The sequence below is a fragment of the Polyodon spathula genome, chromosome 27, assembly GCF_017654505.1.
Source record: "Polyodon spathula isolate WHYD16114869_AA chromosome 27, ASM1765450v1, whole genome shotgun sequence".
NCBI lineage: Eukaryota > Metazoa > Chordata > Actinopteri > Acipenseriformes > Polyodontidae > Polyodon > Polyodon spathula.
In genome coordinates, this window is record NC_054560.1 from 291,118 (window position 1) to 316,117 (window position 25,000).

Consider the following 25,000-nt stretch of genomic DNA (forward strand, 5'->3'; position numbering starts at 1 on the left):
AATGCATTCAAACAAGCACTTATTTTTCTGGTTCCTCGTTGCTCTCTGCTTAGTGTTGTTCTTTGCTTTACTTTAATTTGGACGCTGCAGCTGTTTCCTCATACCACCTCCCTCTGACGGACATTACATGTTCTTATATATGCTGTCCATTGGTATAGTTTGCATATCAATCTGTTACTTGTAGGTTGCCGCCTTGTGTTTCTGTTAAAACATTATGTTTAAGGTTTTGAAATGTGTGTATGAATTACGTTTATTATTGATTGTAAAAAAAACGCATTCCACTATACATAATAAACTATTGTTGGGTATTATTATAAATACAAGTTGTTGGAGTTGGTTGAGGTAAGTCTGGTTATTAATCAGCCTGTACTTTGTGTTGCCTGCAGCCTGGAGTATCAGGTGTCTGCATGAAAACCTATCTGCAGGAGATCAGGCGTCAGCACGAATACCTGCCAGCCAGCCTTTCATCCGAGATTGCTTTCCGAGCGAGCACAGGTAACGCACCTGCCGAGGGATGAATAATTAAACAAAGGTCAGGACGTATTGCCTCTACAGCAGTGACAGCAGTTGAACACGTCAGCTTCACAATGACAGAATATAGCCAGCCGACCTGCTTAATATCACCCCCGCTATTGTCACTGGTTATATAATGGGGGTCATTGGGGTAAGCGCCTGATAATATCGCTTTGGTTATCATTTTCACACTGGTTAATATCACATAGTCAAACAACTGAATTCCACCCCACCTCACACACTATGGGGAAGATTAGCAATACTGAAATGCTTCAGAGGTTTTGAATTATTACAATGTGTTGTACATGTATAATACACTGCATATTGAAAGGATATTTTATCAGTGAATACTGTTTTAATAATAATAACCTTTATATAGCGCCTTTCATAGTGGACCACCATCACAAAGGGCTTTTTTTAGAAGATAAGAGACTAGGGTGTGTGAACCATGCATCATGCTGCAGAGTCACTTACAACAACGTCTCACCCGAAAGACAGAGCACAAGGAGGTTCAGTAACTTGCTCAGGGTCACACAAGTGAATGGCTGAGCTGGGATTTGAACCCGGGACCTCCTGCTACAGGCCCGTTTCTTTAAACGCTGGATCACACATCCCCCCATATTAGCAGAACAAGCAATAGAGAATGATAGCGCAGATGCTTGGATATTTAACCTATAGGATATTAAATATCAATACGTCCAGCAGTGTGCACGTTTATTACAACATCACATTGCTTCTGAAATCAAACCCACTGGAACCGAAAAGTTGTCAAAATAGTCAAATTAGTGATTGTTTCATTTCTGTTTAATTGATGACTTTAACAGGCTACACATGTAATTAATGTAAAATAATAAGAGAAAATGAACCCACAGCCTCAAATGATAAAATGCGTGATTATTTAGAAGTTGTTTAAGATGCCTCATTAAAGCACAAAGCGGTCTGACATTTTCACACATGAGTGCCTATTGTTTCTATATCACTGATTACTGAGCGCAGCAGGTAGGAATATAAAGGATATAGATGACAAATCTTGAGGTGTTCTAATACATTTGCACACTACTGTAGCTATTAAATATGCTTCTTACAACCCTAGTTCAAATGACACTTTATTAACAAATTCTGATTTGGTGAAACCCACCCCCCCCCACCCCACACACACACACACACACACACACACACAACACAAACAAACTAGTGTCCCCACTTTGCCCCAGGCACAAGCAAGCCTCCTAATTAAAGGGGGGAGGGGGGCAATGGAAAATGCAGATCGTCTGCGCGGGAGAGCAGGCAAGATGGGACCTCCTCCTCCCTCCTTCAGAAACATCTGGAAGTCAGCAGTGACTGCCCTGTGATGTCATTCAGCATGATGATCCTGAATGAGGTTTCCAGCTGCTTTCTCAACTGAACAGTAAAGGGAAAACTGCCTCAAAGAATCCCTGGTTAATAAGGGCTGCTAGGTTTGGTTTAGTTTCCTAAATGGAAAAAAAAACTCTGCTTGTTGTACCTACTGTACACATCATTCATGTTATTTGGTTTCTTATATTGCTTCTGTTCGTACACATCCTTGAGTTATTTTTTTTTAAAGTTGGAGCTCAGCTCAGCATAATTGGTAGCATGAAACATGCCTGTGGTTAGGTACTCACTAGGGTTTTAGATGGACTGGTTGAGTTAATTGCTGCAGATGCAATGAGTCTGGTGGCAAAGGTATAATATAACCAAGGGTAAAGGCGAAACTGGAAACGTTACTCTCTAAAGTCAGTTGTCAGTAGTACTTGGATGGGAGAAGACAGTGAGAAAGACTTGTAAGAAATGTAAGAAATTGAGATGACCTGATAAACAGTGAGTGCACACTGCTAAAACGTTACCTCAATACAAGATGGTTCATACAGGTATATTACTTCTACAAATGTATAGATTTAAATAGCTACAGAAAATATTTGTCTCTCCTGTATGTGGCGTTTTGTGAATGACATTTGTCTGCTGTCTGCAATGAAATATGGTTTTTATATTTTTAATATGGGCCGTTGCAATTGCTGGTGAACAAATGCTTACTGGTTTTACTCAGGATCACCTACCTAGATTCAGTAAGATTCATTTAACAATTTAATAGGTTAACCAGAATTCCAATTTCAGGCAGGTGATAGAACAAAGAGAAGGAGGAACCTTTTACTGGACTAACCTAACAATAATTAATCACACGCTTTCAAGACCTCAAAAGTCTATTCTTCAGGTGAATTGTAGGGATTCAAAATGGGTTATTTTTGTTAAAGTTCTGATGCCACCTTTGAATGTAATCAATCTCTCTTTCCTACTTTCACCTGAAGGGACATTTGAGGTCTTGAAAGCTTGTGATTAACTATTGTTTAATTAGTCCAATAAAAGGTATCACATCTCCTCCTCTTTGTCTATCATCTCTGGACTGATACGGCTATCATTTCATCTATCAATTTCAGACAGGAAACTCATGTGATAGATTTACTTTTCGAGGATATGGATTGGCGACCACTGGAGGTATTGTTTATCGAAGGACAAATAAGACTGACTCGATTGACAATTTGATCTGGTATTGGAGATTACCTGATTTGATCGAAGGGAGCTCCCTACCAGAACCACAACTTTGCTTAATGTCTTGAACCAGTATGACCAGTTAAAAAACAGCGCAGCTACCAGCTGTGCCAGACCAGCGCTGGCCCTGGTTGGAATTTTGGTATTGAATGTTGACGACTAGCTAACGTGCACAGGCCCTGTTGTCTGGCGCTGCCGTTTTACCCCTGATAGCAAGCTATTCTAGCCCTTGTATCCATGTGACTGCTAATGTCTCCTATCAGGCAGCTCTAGAACTGTCTTAAGAACTTAACATTGGATAAACATTTCTTAACTTTCTGTTTGTAATCTCAAGCAAAGGGTCTGATCTTCTTGACTACAAAGGTCTAGCACTAAAAAAGCAAGTCACATTTTTGCATATTTACTTCACTGAATATTACATTGAAGTCAGTACAGATTTACACATTTGAAATGGATAAAAAAAAAATCAAAAAAAAATCCACTCAACATGTTTGGAGACACAAGTTGTCTGAAGTGCTGATTTTCTGAAGACGGTTTATGATATGAAATGTAAATAAGCCGTGCTGTACACAGTTGTTACAAAGTACCACACAACACAAACATGATAACAGTTAAGATGACTAACCAGGTTTTTTTCAAGTATAAAGATAACAATAATCAAGGTCTTTTCTTATCACTAACTGATGTTACCATAACAACACCCCTAGTCCCTTCAAGCCGTGAAAGCTTCCTCTTGCTGCAATGGATCATGTTAGCAGTTGAGCGCCATCTGCTGGAGAAGAAGGCCACATACACAGTGGTGTTTTTGGTTGCGTTTACTCGGTGGAATTGACACCTTTAAACTGGTTATATTGTGAAATGTAAATGTAATATAATGCAGTTTTCCCTGGGGACCTCTAATCAAGTTGAGAGTGTTTTTCTCGATTACTCTTTGGCGTGTCAGGGCAAAAGAAAGTACACTCTGTTGATTAGAGATAGTTAATAATAATAAAATAATAATAATAATAATAATAATAATAATAATAATAATAATAATAAAAACAGACTAAACGTCATAAACAACAGACTAAACGTCATATAACGTATATCTGTTTATGTGGAACACACGTTGCGTTTTAAAGTTTTCGAAACAGCTTGTCTGACAGTCTGAGATACGAATTATGCATCAGCTGCAGAGTCACTTACAACAAAGAAAGAGCAAACATTAATTATAATAAATAATCATAATTAAATAATATAATAATAACTATACCTTGCCCGGGTATTTATATAAGCCTTTATTTTTAATGTCCAAATTTTGAAAAAAAAAAAAAAAAAGTAATAATAAAATAAAGTTCCCTTAACTTTGAAAATAAATAAAACTTTCACTTATTGTAATCCGGGGAACAAAGGAATTTAAAATTCTTTTAAATGATCACATTTACATTTTGGAACTTCGTGGCTGTTGTCTTCGCGTGTTAGTTGTCATGTTGATTTCTGAACAGAGACGCGGTTTTAAATATAAACTATTTTACTGTCGATTAGATGCAATTTACTCTGGCGTGAGGACTCACAACCTTCGTTAAATCAAATTTATCATTCCCGGAGTATCTGAACATATACCCGAGAGCGGGAAGCAGTCATACAGCCAGATTCCATCAGGAAATGTCAGAGGTATTATTATTATTATTATTATATTATTATTATTATTATTATTATTATTATTATTATTATTATTATTATTACACTATGTAACACAATTTTTGTTCCTGGGTAGTAAGTGTTATTTAGAAGTGAGATCTTTTAGAATTTAGAATCTACTTCGTAAAATCTCGAAAAAACTCTACTTCTAAATCTTTTGTAGTCATTTTTGTATTACTTTAGTATAAACACATGTTAATTTGGATTCATATGTTGTTTTTTTCTGACTTTATGTGAACGAAAAGACACACATTTGTCCGTTTTCCCATTGGAAATAGTGATATTTTGAAATATCACTGCCCTGGTCACAAAAGCAAAGTTTGTGGGGAATAATAGCCATTTTCTATACTTTTGAGGCATAAGCAATTAGGAAATAACACTTACTACCCAGGAACAAAAATTGTGTTACATAGTGTAATTATTATTAAATCCATAATACAATCAATCTTTAATAGGGGGTTTGAAGGGCTGCCACAGGGTTTATTTGACTTCTGAGAGAATTACACTTTTGATTTCCAGCTAATTCAAAATTAAATATTATTTGAGTATCCGAACATGAAAGCTTATGTTGGTTGCTTTGCAGTGTATTCAGGCTTGCTCCTTTTCAACCTGTGAAAAAATCACCTCATTTGATCAGCTGCTGATCTGAAGCAAAGATTACATTGAAAATGATGGCATTAACTATGCCTTGCAGTGGCTTGAAACCTAACCTCCTGAATACCACAAAGTTCCCTCAGCTTTAAAGTAAGAGACGCACTACACACATTTGTATTCATATTGGCTGATGACAACATTATTAATAAAGCACTGAAAAATCCCCTTTTGATGTACTTTACAGTCACACTGTCAAATAACCCTTTCTCAGGACCGGGAGATGAACTGGCACCTGGGGGTCACCCTGGCTGACCTGTCAAACCTGATGACCTGGGCACACAGCCACGGGACCATCTGCCGACAGACCCCTGGGCACCAGGGGTCGCTGCAGCTGGGCCCGACGGGCGAGTGCACTATGATGTGGATGTGTGATGCGGGGCATGCTTACAACTGGCCCTTCACCCCTCTGTTACCTGCCACCCCTGCCCCAAACCCCTGGGGAGAGGATGAAGGGCAAGAGGGGGGTCAACAGTCAGGGAAGAAGAGGAAACGAAGCCAGCAGAAGCGCTCAAGAAAAAGAAAGCACAGCCCCTGCGAAGAGGCCACCAATGTGGGCTCAGACCTGAGTGACTGCAGCCTCCTCACGCAGGCCTCCACCGAGAACAGGAACGAGCACAACTCCTGCAACGGGACAGCAGGGGACCTCTCTGTAGAAGAAGGGGAGCTAGGGGAGGAGATCCAACCCAAAACCGAGGCCCCAGCTGAGGAGGTGAACCCTGACAGAACCCAAAAGGATTTCGGAGTCAGGGTCAAGGAGGAGAACGGAGAGTTCTGGGTCGAATTCAAGGCGCCCTCCCCACAAAACCTACTCTCGATCCTTGAGATTGCGTCTTCAGTACAGGACGGGGACTCAAGGCCTATCTCCCTTCTTGGTTTACCGGGAGAATCCCATACCCTCACCAGCCACAAAGCATCCCACTGGGATCTGAGCACTCCCACAGCTCAGGATTGGGGGCCGAACATGGGCAAGAGCAGCAGGGCCGCCCCACCTGGAGGCTCAGTCGACTGCGTCATTCTGGGACAGGACTGCCTCGCAGATTCTCACTCCGATCCTAAAGGCCCAGGAGTCATGCTATTGGAACTGGATGAACGTGGGAAACCCAGAAGCCCCACCAGGACTAAACTGGAGCCCTCCAGTGAACACCAAACCCTTGATCCACCCATTATCTCTGGGGAACTGAACGAGGAGGCTCCCAGCCCTGGATGTGCCGTGGTTCCCCTGTCTTTCAGAGAGAATCTCCTTCAGGAAGGCAAATATATGAGCCCATTTCTGGACACTTCACAGAAAAGTAAGTCATAATGCCATTCATGACATACAGGGTGTGTTCCTTTGCCTTGTTAGAAGGGCAGCTGCTTCGTTACTCTGCCTCGCTCCCAGAAGAGCTCCTCTGCTCTACCAGCTTTCATCCTGGAAGACCAGAGGAGAAGAGCAATGTTTTTAATAAATCTGAAGAAAAACATCTCTTGTAAATATGTATAATTGTAAAATTTTCATATGTAAATGACCCGACGCGAACGCTGATTTTTTTGCAGAACAGCTCAACACACCGGAGAGCAAGACTCCACCTCGCATCCTCGGTGACATCAAGATCTTCAAGGACTGGCTGTTGTCGCAGATCCCTCCAGAGACGAGGGAGGTGAGCTCCCTGCTGCCCTCAGAGCTGGACAGCCGCCTGGCAGCCTTCTTCGGGGTGGTGCGGCGGGCCAACGGGGCTGACTTCAGCGCCAACTCCCTGGTGTTCTTCCATCACGGCGTGGAGCGCTACCTGCGATCGGAGGGGTACGGGCTGAGCCTCACCAAATCCCCCGAGTTCTCCGGCTCCAGGGAGGCCCTCCGATCCCGCTTCCGAGAGCTGTGGCGCCAAGAGAAGGAGCGCGAGACGAAGGCCATCGAAGGACTGGGCTGCGAGGAAGAAGAGGAGCTCCGGATGAAAGGAGTCTTGAGCCGGCTGAGCCCAGAAGGGCTGCTGACCCTTGTCCTGCTCAATAACACCAGGGCCTTCGGGAGGGCCCACCTCACCCAGAGCTGGCCTGTTTCCTGGGGGGATTTCCGGCTGGTGAGGGAGGCCGGGGTGGGTGATGGGGGTGAAGGGGTGACGGAGTATCTGGAATGGAGGGACCTCCGGGGGAGTGAACCCCACCCCCGCCTCTACAGCACCCCTCAGAATCCGGAGCGCTGCCCCCTGCAGGATTTTAAGGAGTACGCACGCAGGCGTTCAGGGGGCTACCTGAGCCCCCAGGACCCCCTTTACGTCTCCTGCAAGCCCATGAATAGTGCTTGGGTGGAAACCTGGTACTGCAGGAAGGCCCTGCCCAAATCCAAGATGGAGAAGATGGTGAAGGTCCTAAGCCAGCAGGTTCTCGCTATAAGGAAGAAAAAAGGGATCAACTGCACAGGGATCTAGCTGCCATCATTACAGACCTGGGACTGGCTTTGTTACAAGGCTTCACATTAGTAGTTTAAGTGCGCCTAGGTGCACCTCAGTTGTGTAACATGGTGCATATGTTTTGTAAATAAGCTCCTGTGTGTGTGTTTTGTAGTAATTGCAATGCATACAATACAAAGCAACAGTTAGGCAACTTTTTTTCCAGCGCAGATTGCTCTATAAAGACCTAACATTGCTACAGAAACTGAAGAGCACACTGCAGTCTATTGAATTGATGTAAACAATGTTGTTAAAACCATTAAAAGAAGGGGACTCTGTGAACCCTCTAACTGTGCGTGTGAGTCTGTGTTCCCGAGGCTTGGGAACATTTAAACAGCATTTAGATTCTGTTAATATCAAACAACCTCACTTACTATTAGGAATAAGCCATATCAAATGGAACATGTCCTGAGAGGTACAGAAACACTAATGGAACACAATTAGTGATAAACAACTTGGTCTTCAAAGTGCTTGATTTTACCTATAGTTTTGTAACACTGCTCGTTTGAATTAACACAGGAAAGTCTTTGATACAATCAATCAATCAATTAATCAATCCTTATTTTATACAGCGCCTTTCATAGTGGACCACCATCACAAATTTACAAGATGCAGTAACAAGAAGAAAATCCATAATACCTTAAATACAGAGAAATGCATAATAAATGAAATACAGTAAAAAAAAACAAAAAAAAACAATGCATACTACATTAAATACAAGTCATGAGGCTGTGCTCCAGCTGTTTTTATGCACACATTGTTTGGGTTCAATGTTTTTGGAAGTCTGTAAGATTTTGTATTCTAATGAAGGTGGTTATTTAAGGCAAGATTGACTGTATAAACTAAACTGAACGCATTCCGAACTCCGTAAACTTGCTGGGCTAAGCTTATCAAACCCTTTCTGTAGCTTTAGGAATTGGGTTTTTATTTATGAATTCATTTTATTAAACACTATTCATAGAAATAACTAACATTTATGGTAAAAAGAAAAGAATTTCTGTCAAAATAATTGTGTAACAGAATTTATTGAAAAAACAAGAACAAAGCATGCAATGCTCAGGTCTGTACCTGTTTTAGGAAACCTCACATGAGAAGTTATACTTTTTATAAAACCAAACAGCAGGCTTGAAGCTTTTTATTGAAGTTACTGTTCAGCAATTCAAATGTCGCAACAAGACGATTTTAAGCAAATATTCTCACTTTTCTCCTTTTAAAGAAGTATATGTGCTTTGCTTTTGTGTTATTTTTTAGCGTGTTGGTTGTGCTTTGCTTCAGGTCAACACAGGATTTTCTAAATAAGAAATCAATCTTATTTATTGAAAAGATTGTACAATGCGCCTCTTAGACCTCATCTAGAATACGCCATTGCGCTCGAGGAGGTACAGAGAAGGGCAGCCAGGCTGATCCCAGGACTGAAGTTAAAATAATGAAATCTAGTAAGTTTTTTTACACAGAGAGTTATAAATGCATGGAATAGGTAATAGGATCTAATAGGATCTAAAACATTGTGAACATACTAAAGAAAAAATACTAGATTCTGTGCTTTAAAATGAGATCCCCCAGTAGGGGAGACTGGAGCGCTTGATGGGCTGAATGGCCTGTTCTCATTCTCAAACTTTTCTTATGTTCTAATACTGTAGCCCCCCCCCATCTCATTTCAAGACACCGTGCAGTCATTTGCAGGTTGGCATGGATTTGAGCTTGTAAAGGACCCTATACAATAATATATATAACCATATATAACTATAGTACTAGAATTTACAGCTTTATGTCCATATTTAGAAACAATAATTAAAGTTTTAGTGATCGCTAAAGTAAGTTTATTTTTGGAATATTGCTTACTTTCTCCACACACAGCTCCACCTGGTGGCTATATACTTGTGCTATATATAAAAAAAAAACAAAAAAAAACAAAAAAAAACCTGTCAACGTTTCCATTAAAGGGAAGTGCTTCAGACCATGGAATGTGCTTGCAGTAGTGTGTGTGTGTGGGGTGGTGGTGGTGGTAGTGGGGTGTTGTATTCCTGGCTGCTTTGCCCAACCTCTTCCAGCAGGGGTCACTATTGTGCAGCATGAAGGGGCAGGTTGTGTATCTCCAGGTTATCTAGGTGTTGATGTCACTGTGAGGGGAGTCTGTTCCGGAGAGTCTGCTGTAATCACATCTTGACCTTCTGCATTTCAGGTATCTGTAAAAAGTAACGGGAGAAGATTATTATAAAGTGATCACTGTCTGCTAATCCCAGTCCTCACACGAGTACCATCCATAATAATTGTGTGATTCTGAATTAAACGTGCTATAACCTCATATACCTCTAATTATAACAGTGAAAGGCAGAACTACGCATGAGCCTCACTTCCTGTGCTGTAGGTCAACCCAGTAGTCTGGTTTCACTCCTCCACTCCCATAGGAGTGAGGCTGAGGTACAGGAAGTGAATAGGCAAATCTCTCTTTATTGAATGTCCTCATTGAAATAAACAAAAAAGAAAAACCTTTCTGCACAGCAATGCATCCTGTGTGTGTGTGTGTTTATATAGATATGTCCTTCTGTGCTGAGTTTTAGATGCGCAGGTGGTATGGAGTCTTACAGGATGGGCACAGCGCTGAGGTAGCTGACTAAGGCGGAGAGCAGAAAGCAGAAGCCGCTGTACCAGTCCAGGGTGAGGGGGTACAGTCCAGTGAAGAGGAAGGTGGAGAGCACGTCTGTCACTGCCAAGCTGGACTGGAGCCAGCCGAAGATACGCCCTACAGAAGACACAGCGAGAGCCATTCTCAAAACTCCTAACTGTCATTATCACAAACAAACAGCAGTTATATTTCCAAAATGAATAAAAAACAACTGTGTACCCCTAAATGACTTTCCTCAGCTCCTTAATGAAGGGGTTGTAACTTTGAAGGTACCTGACTTTAAAAATACCCGACTTTAAAAATCATTCTGAACATTAATCAATCAAATCAATCCATATTTATTTTATATAACGCCTTTCATAGTGGACCACCATCACAAAGCGCTTTACAAGATAGTGAGGAACAATGCATAAAACATTAAATACAGTGAAATACAGGATATAGTACATTAAATACATAATGCACTAAATACAAGGCTAGGATGTGAATTGTGGATGCGTGTGTCTACAGAATTATATGAATAAGATGGCATGAAAAACCTGAAATAGAAATTTAGACAACAGCTAACAGATATCAGGCTTAAAGAGCATTGAAATCAAAAGAGAACAAGTGGGTCTTGAGAGTTGATTTGAAGCGAGCGACTGTGGGAGCTGCACGCACTAGAGCTGGGAGAGAGTTCCAGAGAGTCGGGGCCATGAAGCTAAAAGAGCCGCTCTCCCAGTGTGGTGCGCTTTTGCTTGGGTATAACAAGCAGGCATGAGTCACAGGACCTCAGCTTGCAGGCAGGGACATAGCGGGCCAGCAGGTTGGAGAGATCCTCTGGACCTGTGTGATGAAGGGCCTTGTAGGCAAGCAGAAGGATTTTGAAAGTGATCCTGAACTTAATTAAAGACATCTGACAGTGGGACTGACTTGAAAGCGAGTTGAAATCAGACTTCAACTTAGAGTATAGAAAAAAAATGGGCAGAAATTAATAATAATAATAATAATAATAATAATAATAATAATCTTTATTTATAGAGCACCTTTCATACCACAAAACACAGAAAAATGGCACAGAAAGATAAAAAAGCTGAATTATAAAAACAGGTCTTAAGCCTAGATTTAAAAGTAGATACAGTAGGTCCCGAACGCAAAAAATGAAAACTATGAATATATGGTGAATTTATAAATAGCAATTCTACAAAAACATGATACCTACAAGTGACTTTTATGTAATTCACTGCTGCAGATCGGATTGTAGTCTACAGATGAAACCCTCTGCAGCCCCAGTTTGATCTCAGAACGAGATGGGATTTTACTGGGCTCATGATCCAGATCAGAACACACAAGAGAGCTTTATTCTAGGATCTCTTTGAAGAGGGAGTATATTAAAGCAATAGACCGAATAGACCGAACACTGCTTACCATACGACTGTGCATCCATTAGCTTAGAGAGCTGGGAGCAAATGGTGGGCATAGGAATGCAGGCAAACATCATGATCCCCCGAGCTGCAAGGGAACCCAGAGACAAGCGAGGCTTCTGCAAAAGCACTTTAAAAAACTAAGCATAATGTGTGCAGACATAGTGTCAGTATAGCTTTTTGATCTTCCTATTTTACAATCAAAACTGCATTTTTTTTGGTTTTAGCAATTTTACAATTCATTTTTTGTATCTCTTTTTTAATTTTCTGTTTAACTCATTCTGGATTAGACTGTTTTTGTGTGTGTGAAGCGCTTTGAAAGGCTCTATAGAAATGCGAATTGTTGTTGACAAACAATGACAAACTTTTCGAATAGAAGTTTTTGTCTGTGTCATTGAGTGCCATATAATGTGGCACTGATGTTTGGACTGGCATTTAAAAACTTAAACAACCTCCATTCCAGTAAAAGCCAATGAAAGCATATGATAAGATGGGAATACGACTCCTATTGCATAGCAAATTCACCCATTCCAGGTTTTAATACAAGCTTGATTGGCCACAGTTTACATGCTCATGTATGTCTGATTAAACTCATAGTGAAACCTGAAATGGATCAAACTCCTATGCAGTGGGAGTCTTATTTCCATCCCTGGATAATGCCTTGCCTGTTAAATAAAGTTAGCTTCTCTTTAGCTTTTAATGAAACTGAATTTGACTGAAATTGCAACATGCACATTGCAACATGCATTATGTGGCTATTGTTGGGGCTGTCAGATTTAGCCTACTCCAGTATTCTCAAACCTCACTGTCCTGTATTTATTTTTCAAAAGCTTGTCTCCTGGTGCTCACCTGTGAAGTAGACCCAGCTGTGCTGTGCAAAGGCCATGATGGCCATACCGGTACAGTTGGAGACAATTCCAAGTAGGATGAGCGCGGGATCACTGAGCCAGCGAGAGAGCAGGAGCACCCCAGCAAAGCTAGTCAGGTACATCATGTTGGTGGCAGTCTGGCCATAACCGACCCACACAGAGTCCCAGCTGAGTGGAGGCTTGAGAACAAAGAGACAGATCACCTTCTCAGCGCCGGACATCCCCAACACAAAGAGGATCATAGCTGCAAAGAGGAGAGCTACAGCTCCCCTATCCATCTCCCCTCGCTTGGAGGAATCCGGATTCCCTTCCTCCCTCTCTGAAATGGCCGGGTAATTTAGGATGAAGGCTGAGTAGAAAAGACCTGTCCCGCACACAAGCAAGCTGACGAAGATCAAGAGGACTCCAGTTTGCCCATTGCTCATTTTGACCCGGTAGATGTACCCAGAGATCAGACTCCCGATTATGCCAGCTACCCCCGAGACAAAGTCTACAGAGCTGAGTCTCATACTCCGTGCCCGGGGGCCCGATCTCATGGCGGCCAGGGAGACCACACTGCTCCAGTAGGCAGGAGATCCTCCACAGATGCCATGCAGGCAGACACCCACATAGAGCAAATAGAGAGGGAGTCGGTACAGAATGAAGACTAGCAGGAAGGACTTGCCCAAGACGGATCCAAGCTGCGGAACCACCAGGAGGACCTTCTGCCCTCTGCGGTCTGCCAGCCTCCCCAGGGGCACCGTGGACAGCAAGGAGACCAGGGAGCCGAGACTGTTGTACACTAGGAAGAAGTTAGAGGATAGAGTCTGGGCTTCGTCACTCTGTCCACCCGAGGTCTCGTTGCAACGGCTGTAGATCGCCAATGTCAAGGCTGTGCTGTAGAAGGAAGATCCGATGCTGTTGAGAATCACTACAGGCTCCACAAGGGTCAGGAACCCTCCCATTGAAACGTCCAGCTGTGCCAAGGCTGGGGGAGTGTAGTTCAGAATCCACGAACCTGATCCAAACAGTTTCTAGTGTTAATGATAGAGATCACTAGTGGATCTCCTGTCAAGGCTGTCTCAAAACTAATTCACACTCAGTTACTGCTAATGCTTGCTGGTTTATCCAGAAACCACAGCCAGGCTCGGAACTCCAGTGCTGTTAAGTGACAAAGGTCTTGTATTAAAAGCTGCTTGAGGACACAGTGATAGAAGTCCAGCCGTTCTTGGATTCAGTTCCTACCTAGCTCTCTGATTGGAGAAGTATGTCTGGGCAGTGATAAGGGGCATAGTCCTGTGGGCAAGCAGGAACAGAATCAGAGAAGAGGAAGCAGTGCAGTGTAGGTTGAAAAAGTAGAAGTGAAACTTAAACGTTGACAAGGGGCGCGTCTGTGTGACCATGCAAGTTAGGCAAGCATAGACGTGTTGTTGTGGGGAGCATCACTCTCTTTTTCCCTCTATCTAGATACAGAATAAATCTGCTGATTGGTAACACAATTAAGGCTGTGAAATCTGCATCTGTGGTGACCACATCAACAGCTGAATTGTCAAAGTAATGAACGGCAATGGGCAAGATTTTTCAAGTCTAAAATGCAATCTAATACATTGTAAATATAACTACATAATAAAATAATGAATACTAATGGTTATGCTAATGGTTGCTGTTCTTGCATTGCCACCACTGGTGTGTTAAATGGACAGGAGTTCACTGCTAAGAAAAGGCAGCAATGATAGTTTCTAAGATATTACAATACAGTAGACCTCTGCATATAGGAACACCTCCTAAGAGAACACTTCTGCTTAGGGAACACCCTTGTGGTGAAATGAAATTTCCCCATTGGAAATGCTCTACTTAAAGGATCAGGATCTTCTCTTTAAAAGAACATCTTTTTGGCACCGCTAGCGCTTCGTTGCTAACTGACTAAAAACTGATACAGCACCGCTTTGTAACCTGATAATTCCTCCTCGTCAAACTCAAATGGTGTATTCCATCATTTCAAAACGGGCTTGTCATCGTGAGAGTAATCTAGAGCTGCAGCTGCATTTTTTAACGTGTGTGTAGGGCGGTGCTGTGTTAATAACCATTGTGTTCAAATTCGGTCTCAATTACTGTTCAGAGCTGCTGCTGCATTTTACCGTATGTAGAGGTGTTCAGTTAATTTAGTTTGTCAGTTTGTTTGTTAAAGTTAGTTTGTCAGTTTGTTTGTTATTAGAGTTTATTACCATATACTGGCCTATTGCTTTTCTCTTATTCTGTTCATTTCATAGGTTGATGCACATGTGTCCCTGACAAATGTAATAAATACATTGATATTTGTTGATTCCCATCGTGATTGGCCTTGGGATACTGTGTCCAGTGATCCATACTGTCTTAGAGAACACTTTGCTTGCTTCCCGAGGGGTGTTCTCTTAATCAGAGACTACTGTATAGTTTCCTGGCACTTCATAGCCCTTTTCTGAAAAAAGTAGCTTCCCGACTTTCTCCAGTGAGTTTTGTTGCATTAACAGTTTTACAGTCACATTACAATAAAATGGTGTGATAAAGGCTTTCCTTGTTCAACACAATAAACTATCTGAAGTGGAGAAGTGAGGCCTGGAACAACAATCCCAGCTCTATGTGAATAACTGCTGTGCCCCCAGTCCTTTTACACTCATTAATTCACCCTTGCAGAATTAAACACACTCAATTATAATTACTGTATGACTCTGATAATTACAGTTTGACACAGCTCAGTGTCGAGATTCAGTGGTGCCTCCTCCATTTTCAAAAGCTTGAGAGTCTCCTGCTCCTTTGAATATTTACTTCAAATATAAAATCCAGAATAAACTGAACAACTGTAGTAGGCTTGGTGGTCCAGCAGCTAAATAAAAGGCCTTGGTACTAGGAGGTTATATATATATTCCAGATGGATTTCTGTATATTGTGGAATATACACTCAATTTAATACAGCAGCTCAAATTTGAGTCTGTTTGTTTTAAAGGCTGCAGCTCTAATTTATTTCTCTTTAATGAAATATGCCTTGTTTGAAAGACATTTAAAAAATGCCTCATTTGTGGGAAGAAAACGAGATCTCAAGCATTTCTCAAGGACTAGGCCTGCTGGTTTGTGCTGTCAAGATTGCCAGATTCCTCCAAATAACAATTACTCATGACATGTTTGAATTAGACCTCAGATATGTTTTAGTGTCTGTTTATATTCAGAAATACATTCATGATAGCCATAATAACAGACTTATCCATTTTACAGTGAAATGTGATCCAGTAGTGAAAGTGAAATTAATATGAAGAACTGTGGCAGGGAAGGCTTTCCGGTCCTGCCAAAAGCTAGTTTTCTTTAACTTAAATAAATGCTGTCTCACAGCTTGAAGAGTCTTGAACAACACTTTAAAAACTCTTGCTTTTGTATTGACCAAGAGACTTGCAGTCAAGAATGGGATTAAATCAAAATAAGAAAGTTATTTGAAAGATGTTTTTACAGGTGAAATAAACACACACAGAGGATTTATATTTGGGTGACAAAGCAGAAACAAACCCCACACTAAGCAACTTTCTCATATTTTATTGTCTCACAAGGCATAAATATAATTTGATTGTTAATTTAATTTAATTGAATCAGTTTATTCACAACTTGTCAAATATGAGTTTATCATCACTTAAAAAAAAAAACAATCTTTCATATAGTATATATATATATATATATATATATATATATATATATATATATATATATATATATATATATATATAATATATAAATATAAAGTCAGAATAGTGACTGGAGGGCAATAACATACAAACCCGTCACTAATATTTCTAGGTTGGTAGGCAATGTAATTGAGAGATAATTGAAGGAGGATGCAAACGATTTTGTTGGCCAACACTCTAGCAAACAAATTGGCTGTTGGTAAAACAGCCCAGAGACTGGCTTTTATGGTGTGGTGACATCTTTCACTTCACCTGTGACTAGAACAGACCTGCGTAAAAAAAAAAAAAGAAAAAAGACGCAACTTTTGCTACTGACTATCACCAACTTTGTTGGCTTACGCAAAAAATAGTGTTTCTGTAAAATATTTTTTTGTTTATTAAAATATGGTATGTAGCCCATAAAATATATATATATATATAAAAAATAAAAATATTATAAAAATACTACTGTTCTGTTCTGGACTGTATTATATCAGGACTCTGGTACTAGTACAGTGGTGCTCATGCTCCTAGGTAGAAGGCAGCTGTGTGAGGAGAAAGCAGAACCGGGTCTCAAGTCACACAATGTGTCGCTTTGGTCTGGTTTCACCTACAGTGTTGCCGACAAAAACGGGTCAAAATAGTTCCGTGAGGTTGAAGCTAAGACCCGCTACTCTAACCACACCCTCAAGTTTGACTTTTTCAGTCCTCAGAATGCAAAAAAGATCCTATTGTTAGATTGAGAAGAGAAACAAAATCGTCTGTATTGAGTTCAGATAACCAAAAACAAATAGAAGAACCTCCATTGCATTGTGTTACATACTACATTGTTATACAGGCTGAATGGAGAACTTTGATTCATAATACAGAGCGCACCTATACACAGTTATATACGGTAATCTCCTGCCCTCACACAAATGTAAACACAGTTTTTGGCAATATCATATCTGGAAGTCTACATTCCTAATAAATGAATTCATTATTCTGCATATGTACTTTAGATGCCTATCTAGATATTCTGACACTGTATATTAAAACGCCTCCCTCCCCTGCAATGCACTCTGTATTTGGGGGCAGCAAGCTTGGGTTTGACCCCTCCAGTTCTGCAGGTCCAGGGTTTGAGTCCTGGTTGTCCTGCTGGTTGAGCTGCTGTGATGTCAGTCCCCTAGGTTACTCCAATCTCAGTTCCCCACTGTGATGATTTTGTTTAATCTAGTTGACGTTTCCGAATGCATTTGGCTATAATCCGATAAACTCTTGATTTTATTCCAATGTTTTTAACCTTGTGATTTTTACATGATTATGAGGAGCTGCACTGTTATTTTGTGATTATAAGAGTTAGAGTTAAACAATTTCTCTTATTGCTGGTCTCCTTTTTATTCTGCTAAGAATCTTGTGTGGCTTCACTTTTTTATTCATGTTATTTCAATGGCATAGATGAACTGCTGCATCCTGGTACCTTTTGCTGTAGGTCACACTGTCTGCAATAGGAACTCCAACACAGGAAGTGATTAGGTACCAGGAAACAGCAGCAGCAACTCTTCAGCTATATTGCTAATATTGCAAGTTGAAGCATAAAATACAAGCAAGGAACCAGTGAAAGAAAAGAGGGACCAGTGACAGTAAGAAGAGGGAAGCAAATCGCCTTCAAAACCTTGGTTAACATAACTTTACAACAATAGCATAAAAATATATTAACACATGTTTTCAGACATTTTGCACATCTGGCACCTGTAATTTCCACATTGCATTAAACAGGCTGCAGACTTTCAACTCTTTTTTGCCACCCTAAATCAGATGGGAATACCACCTGTGTCTGTCTATTCAATCTTGCGCATTTCTCTTTGCATGCTGGAATCCATTAACTGGCATACATTCTGAAATATGAATAATTTTTTCAATTCAAATAAAGACCAAGTAATAAATGGCAGGTACATGGTAGAGACTAAGTAACCTATATAAGTAATGAAGGAAACCAGAGATGACATTGAGTCGTGATCTCCAGCAGGGGGCAGTGTGGTAGTGGTTTGCAGGCAGGATGTGTGATGTGTGATGTGCACAAGTTTCAATACAGAGCTCTGGGTGCTTCACGTCACTTCTCTGCTTCATTGGTGTACATGCCTGCCTCCCAACGCAGGGCACGGCTGTTCTTGTGCCGTGTCACACGCGTGGCTTCCAGCACCTGTGGAGAGAAGGCATAGAATGGGTCAGACACTCAGAGCCATCGACACTAAACATTTATCCCAGCGCTAATGCATCACTCAAAAACAGCCCTTATATAACTGCATCATAGTAAAAGCATAGCAAAGTGTAATAGTGAAGGTATGGCAAAGCATAGGTGAGCATGGTAAAGAGAGGTATGGTACCATATTGAAAATGATTGTGTTTTGTATTTCTGTAAAAAAAAAAAAAATCCTAGTTTAGCTGAATGTACTTGATTAAAAAAAAACAAAAACAAACATTGACAACATCTGACAACAATTGCTAGCAGGTCTTGGATAGGTGAATGAAATACTCCCTAACAAGCATGCAGCTGTAACTGAGTTCGTACCTCATTGTTCACCTCATCACTTGGTTCAATACCAGCATACTGGGAAGACAAAAAGTAGAAACTTTATAAGACACCTAATTAATATATATCCAAACAATATCATCGCCCTCACAGCTCAGAGAGAGAGAGAGAGAGAGAGAGAGAGAGAGAGTGTAAATATACATGATTTTTATCACTTAAAAATAAATACAGCCAGTGTTTGCCTTATTGACGCATTACCTGTTGTACTGCATTTAGGAAACTGGCAGCCGGTTTAATTTGCTTCCGGTAAATGAAACGAAAAAGGCACCAGCTGCATCAAACATCTAATACTTCTGCTAAATATCACTCTGTCCAGTAAAGAAGGGGTATTTCACATATAAATTTAAATAGTTAGGAATATTTTCTGTATAATAGCGCTAAAGAAAATGATCCATTTTGAATGTGACAATACAATTATTTCTGCTTTAATAAATATTTTGTTTAAATCCTGAAATAACTATTTACCGTGAAAAAACACGACCCTACTTCTAATGAATCTCCTCCTAGCGGCTGGTGAATTAATAATACTGACATCGACAAAAGACAGGCACTAAACTACAGAGCTTTGATCCCAGTTAGAGCTTCACGCCCAGCCCCTGCCCCTTACTCACCATTCCCTCCTCCCGTTTCATTTTGATCTTTCGCTCCTCAAAGTCCCCCAGCAGAGTCTCGGTCAGACCTTTGACGCTCGTGCCCTGGCCTGGCTGACCGTAGCTTCTTGGGGTGGAGGGAGACTCAGGCCACAGGGGGGCTACCCACGGCTGAGCTGTCACCATGGAAACACCTGGAGTACGCGGAGACTCCGGCCACAGGGGGGCTACCCACGGCTGAGGTGTCACCATGGAAACACCCGGAGTGCGTGAGGTCAGACTTGGGGATGAAGGAGTTCCCAGTGCCTCCAGTTTACCTAAAAAACAACAACAAAACAACCTTATTCTAACCTTTGGATCATTACTGGACAAAGTAAGCATCACTGAGGAATGGAAGAGTCTTTTTATATGTTTAAACATCTGTAATGTACATATTTGTTTTCTGGTATATTAAATGTATTATTATTATTATTATTATTATTATTATTATTATTATTATTATTATTATTATTATTATTATTATCACATTTTTACACAGAGTGGTGAGGGTATGGGATGGGTTACCTTGTGATGCCGAGTCATTGGGGTGCTTTAAGACCTGACTTGACACTTTTGATCAGCTAACCAGATGAGAATTAATACAATTTTCTTTTGTTTTATGTGGGAAGGTTAATAAAACGTGCTTGCAGTGGAAAGCAAAAGCAGAAATGTGACTGGAGCAGTGTACATATCTGACCACTGGGTTTCACTGTTACTTCACATAGAAGTGAGCGAACCAGCTTTTAAAAAAAAAAAACTGAACATTTTAAAATCAATTTTTGTCTCATGAACACAGGAATGGGAATAACAATCTCACAGTCGATGAGTTTGAGACATTCCACTCTTTCCGTATTATTCAAAAACAACTGAACCTGCTCTCTGGACATTGGGACTCGGCATACAGCTGGGGATGACACAAGCTGCTCTGCAATGTAACTCAAACACTGTGTGTTTTTTATTTTGATAAGACGATGTGTTAAAGTGCTTTGCTGTGAGTTACAGTAACCTGGGCTAGTTCAGCCAGTGTCTTTATCAAAGTAAGAGTCAGTACCTTTTAGTGAACAGCAACTTTGGCTTCTTTTGTTTTCCTGCCATCACACCGCTGCACACTAGATGGCGCTGTTGCTTTCTAAAGGCACTGGCTGATCTAGCCGACATTACACGTGTCTGGCAGCCAACGAGAACTGAAGAGCAGCTCCTGAAGTCATAGTCAAAGCACCTTAACCCAGATATATGAAAAAAAAACACACCACACTATTACAATAACAGCTACTCAGAATGCTAGCATAAAAAGGAAAGGGGACAGTAAAAAAAAACTAATACAATGTAATATGTATCTGCATAGTCTTTAATCTCATTGTATCATTTCAATCCATCCACTATACTGCAGTTATCAGCTCTGGAACTGATTGCCTGAAAAATGCAATAAAATCAATCAATGTGTTTCCTAATAGGCTTGTTAAAGAGTCGTTTCAAATTCCATTTGCGTTTCAAATTCCAAAATGCATTTTATTGCTTTTCACTCCACTCTCCCTGCCTTTATTTACAATGCTTTCCTGTTAAAACTGTACTGACGCTACACATTTGTGTCTTAAAAAAACAATATCAAAGTCTGCATGTTTCTTTATTGGGCTGCACGCGTACCAGTTATCTGAACCCCTGATAACTCAATATGGGAGTGACAGAAGCCAGAATCGCTCCTAGCGATTAGGGAATACAATAAGAATTTAGAAAATGTAAAAAGTTTAGTTGTTGGAGCACTGAGCAAGCTATTTTGACTGGAGTGTGAGCTCTGCTATTGCAGTTTGTTTTTGCCCCCCATAGATATCCCACATCCTAGTCCAATGACATCACTGTAAAGGAAAATACATGTGCTTTTTATTTAGTGCTGCATTCATCCTTGTTTTAGTCAGCAGAGCAGGAAAAGAATGTCTGTTTTCATAACTGATCTAAAGGGGCCAACAGGAAACAATTGCACACATTCTTTCTTAAAATAATGTTAGGAAGGAAATCACAAAAAGGAAGAAAACTGAAGTTAGAAATCAGAAAAAAAGGGAAGGTACAGAAAAGGATTCTGTATTTAATCGAATTGCTTTGATTCAAATCAATTTTTATAATGGACTGAAATATTGTAATAACATATTGCAGAGAGTGTCTCTTTTTCTATGTGTTGAAAGATCTACCCATGAATAACTATATTCTACGCTGAATATTTTTTTTTTTACTGGATCTCATTTGGAGCCCTTTGGGGGCTTGAAGGTTATTCGGCTACCCTCGCTCCAGGGATAACTACAGCCGTCTATGATAGTTTACGGTCTATCCTTTTTTTACAGTTATATTTTCAAAAAGCAGTAAAGAAATAATGGAAAACATGACTACGGAATCTCGCTGCAAAACCTCTTTGACTGAGGTGTGCTAAACCTTGTTCTGTAGTTTTGAAATGACAGAATCGGGAGTGATGTGTTTAAACATTACAGTCCATTTCACACTGCATTTGCTCTGAATGGAAAAGAACAACGTGCGATGCTGAGGTGCTAATACTGGAGTAAACCTAAGCAATTGATAAAACTATCGGAAATTCAAGCCGTGTAGTTTTACCTTAAGAATTCTGATTGGAGCCCCAGCCCTCCTGATAAGCCCTGGTCCCCATGCTGCGTGTGGAGTGCAGCCCTGTTTACCTGTGCTCAAGTTTCTGGTTGTGGTTGCTGGAGCTTGCTGGTCCACGGTGTCCTGACCCAGGTCTACAGAGGGAGCCAGGCTGGTGCTCAACCTCAGCCTGCGCAGATCCTTCTCTCTCTTCAGGTCCTCCTCAATCTCCTGGCGGATCACATTGGGGGTACTCAGCTTGCGGGATCTCAGGCTGAACGGCTCGGGTAGGGCAGTCAGGCGTGGTTTCAGATCATTGCTGACACTGAGACCTGAGGCGCTTCTGAGACCACTGAGCTCTGAGGACTTTCTATCATCACTGAGTCCAGGGGAGTCTTTGACACCCCATCGACTCCCTAGGTAAAGCTGAGGCTCCCTTGATGAAGGCTGGGTCTCAAACGTCTCCTGATAGGGCTGAAATGTTTCCCATTTGGCCTTTGCCTCGGCCACCTTTGCTTCTTCTTGAACTTGTGTGATGGAACCCTTTTTAACCACATGAATGGGAGGCTGGCCTATTGATTCTCTCTTAGGCTCATCAGGGTGCCGATGAGGGCAGCAAGGCCCAGCAGAGAAGTTCTCACTGCCAGCAGTCGTTTTGCCCGCAGCTGGCAAGGGTGCTTCTGGAACTGCTTTCTTCCACTCTTCAGATTTCCAGGCTGTTATCAGTTTACCGGAAATGCTCATCTTGTTTGGAGTAACTGGGACATCATCAGCTTGCAGCTCAAAGACTTTCTTACGTTCTTCTAGTTCCTGGGGTGTCCCATGGTCGTAGAGCCCTGGGGCCTTCCCCTCATGGTGGAGATCTTTTTCCCTGCGGGTCTCGCGCTCAATCTCCCGCTGCACAAAGAAGCTCACCCGCCCTTTTTCCTTGCTCCTGCTGACCACTGGTGAATTGGCCAAGCTAGCCTTAGAGAGGACAGGCTTGGTCTTGATCTCTACCATTTCCACCAGATTCGTCCGGGAGATTCCTCGTTCCTGCCGGAGGCTTGCTTCCCTTTCCTGGGTGATTCTGATCTCCCGTTCGATGGGTGTTTCTGACTTTGGCTTCGAAATCCGCCCTGTATCCGGGGTGCTGGAGAGTTCATTAGAGAGGCTTCCATCACTGGTGTAGCCGGCTCCATAGTCACCCGAGAACTCCCCCAAGCCGGAATCAAGTTCATCAAAAGAGACAGTCACATAGTTCTGCCACTTGCTCTTATTTATCTGATCTTCTGCACCTGCTCTTTTCATGGTGAAAGCCACATCCTTGACCGGGCCTTGGTATTGCCCGTGGATGGGGCTACTTTCTCCAGGGCTGTCGTAATGCACCCTGATTGCTTTGACGATGCTCCCTTCCAACAGTGGGCTGTCCTGAACATTTTTGGGGGTCATTTGTAGTGGTTGCCTGGGACTTCGAAGAAAGGGGCTTTGGTTCGACTTTTCCATTAAGAGAAACTGCTGCCGTGCGGCGCTAAAGTTGATCTGCTCGGTGTCCACACTCCCAGGCTCTACGTTAATGGAAGAGCTCTGCCTGGGAGGCAGGGGACTGTAGTAAAGGGCCATCCCTTCTAGAGGCCCACTGTTGTTGAGTGTCCTGGCTAGATCGAGCCCTTCCAGGGAGCTCCACTGGTCTGCAAAGATGGGATTCTTCTTGGGCGCTTGGGTGCGGATGATATCCCGCCTGTCACACTCAATCTCTTTTTCCAGAGAGTGAACCAAAACCTTGTAGCGGGACTCCTCATTGTCTTCTCCGGGGAAAAGCTTCTTCGGTCTCTTCTCCTCTTGGTAGGCCCGCAACTCAAAGCTGTTTTCTCTCCTCAGGGTGGCTAGCTTGGCTTCCCTCTCAGGAGAGGTCCTCCAGACTTCTGTCTTGTCTGCTTCAAGGCCCTGCTCTACAAAGGAGTAAAACCCCCTTCTGGATCCTGGGCTATCTGGGCTTACTGGGTGAACCAAGCCTCCTTCATCCTCAACCACTGCCATCTGGTTGGCCTGAAACACCACATCCCCCCCCAGCTCCTCCCCTTGGACTGTGACACAAGACTGGGCCCGCAACACTGTAATGTCTTCATTGCTGTAGCCATTTGCGGAGTTCACAGCATACTGTCTTTCTGTCACTCTCTTTCTGTCAGTGATGTTCCATGGATAGTTTGTCGTCCCAACTTTGGGAGATAAGGGTTTTATAACCCCTGTTTTGGGCGAGTTCTCCATTGGTGGCTTTGTTTCTACGAGGCCCTGCGAGATTGACGAGTCGTCTATAGCCGACAGATGTTTAGAGAGGTTCACTGCTTTGTTTTCCTCTTGGGTCAACTGAGAACCATCCTGTGGCCTGTATGTTGGATCTGTTGACTGTTTCTGTAACACACAAATCAGAAAATTGTGGTTAGGCTGAACTAGACTCTAATGCTAAATATCACACCCAAATGCAATTGATCCTTTTGAGTTCTGGCATTCAGAAACCTACATTTATAACCAACTCAGGAAAACTGATTTTAAAACTATAAATGCAGTTACCATAATATGGAGTTATAGAACACCCTGCGGCGTTAGGAAGAAACACATTACTTTAACTTTGCATTAACTTGTGTTTGCCCTATCGCAGCAATATATCACACATAATCCTGATTGTTCTCTTAAACTGCTTAGTGGTGGCTTGGTGGGCCAGTGGTTAAAGAAAAGGGCTTGATACCAGGAGGTTCCTGGTATCAAGCCCTGATGGAGTTAACTGATGGAGTCTCTGATGCCTATCAGAACCTATAATTCATCACAGGTCCTG

General features: G+C 41.7%; 2 protein-coding genes across 2 annotated transcripts; both read right to left on the bottom strand.

Moving 5' to 3' along the window:
• Window positions 1-8,586: 8,586 nt before the first annotated feature.
• LOC121301592 (thymic stromal cotransporter homolog) lies at window positions 8,587-13,945 on the bottom strand. The gene is made up of 4 exons (XM_041231109.1): window positions 12,717-13,945; window positions 11,872-11,955; window positions 10,425-10,581; window positions 8,587-10,024 (listed from the first exon to the last, which is right to left on the bottom strand). Exons 1-4 carry the CDS (start codon window positions 13,678-13,680, stop codon window positions 9,943-9,945), a joined length of 1,287 nt encoding a protein of 428 aa, XP_041087043.1. The 5' UTR covers window positions 13,681-13,945; the 3' UTR covers window positions 8,587-9,942.
• Window positions 13,946-16,498: 2,553 nt separating this feature from the next.
• Window positions 16,499-24,576, bottom strand: LOC121301662 (mitotic spindle positioning). The gene is made up of 4 exons (XM_041231241.1): window positions 22,281-24,576; window positions 19,585-19,880; window positions 18,953-18,991; window positions 16,499-18,583 (listed from the first exon to the last, which is right to left on the bottom strand). Exons 1-4 carry the CDS (start codon window positions 24,433-24,435, stop codon window positions 18,494-18,496), a joined length of 2,580 nt encoding a protein of 859 aa, XP_041087175.1. The 5' UTR covers window positions 24,436-24,576; the 3' UTR covers window positions 16,499-18,493.
• Between the last annotated feature and the right edge of the window lie 424 nt (window positions 24,577-25,000).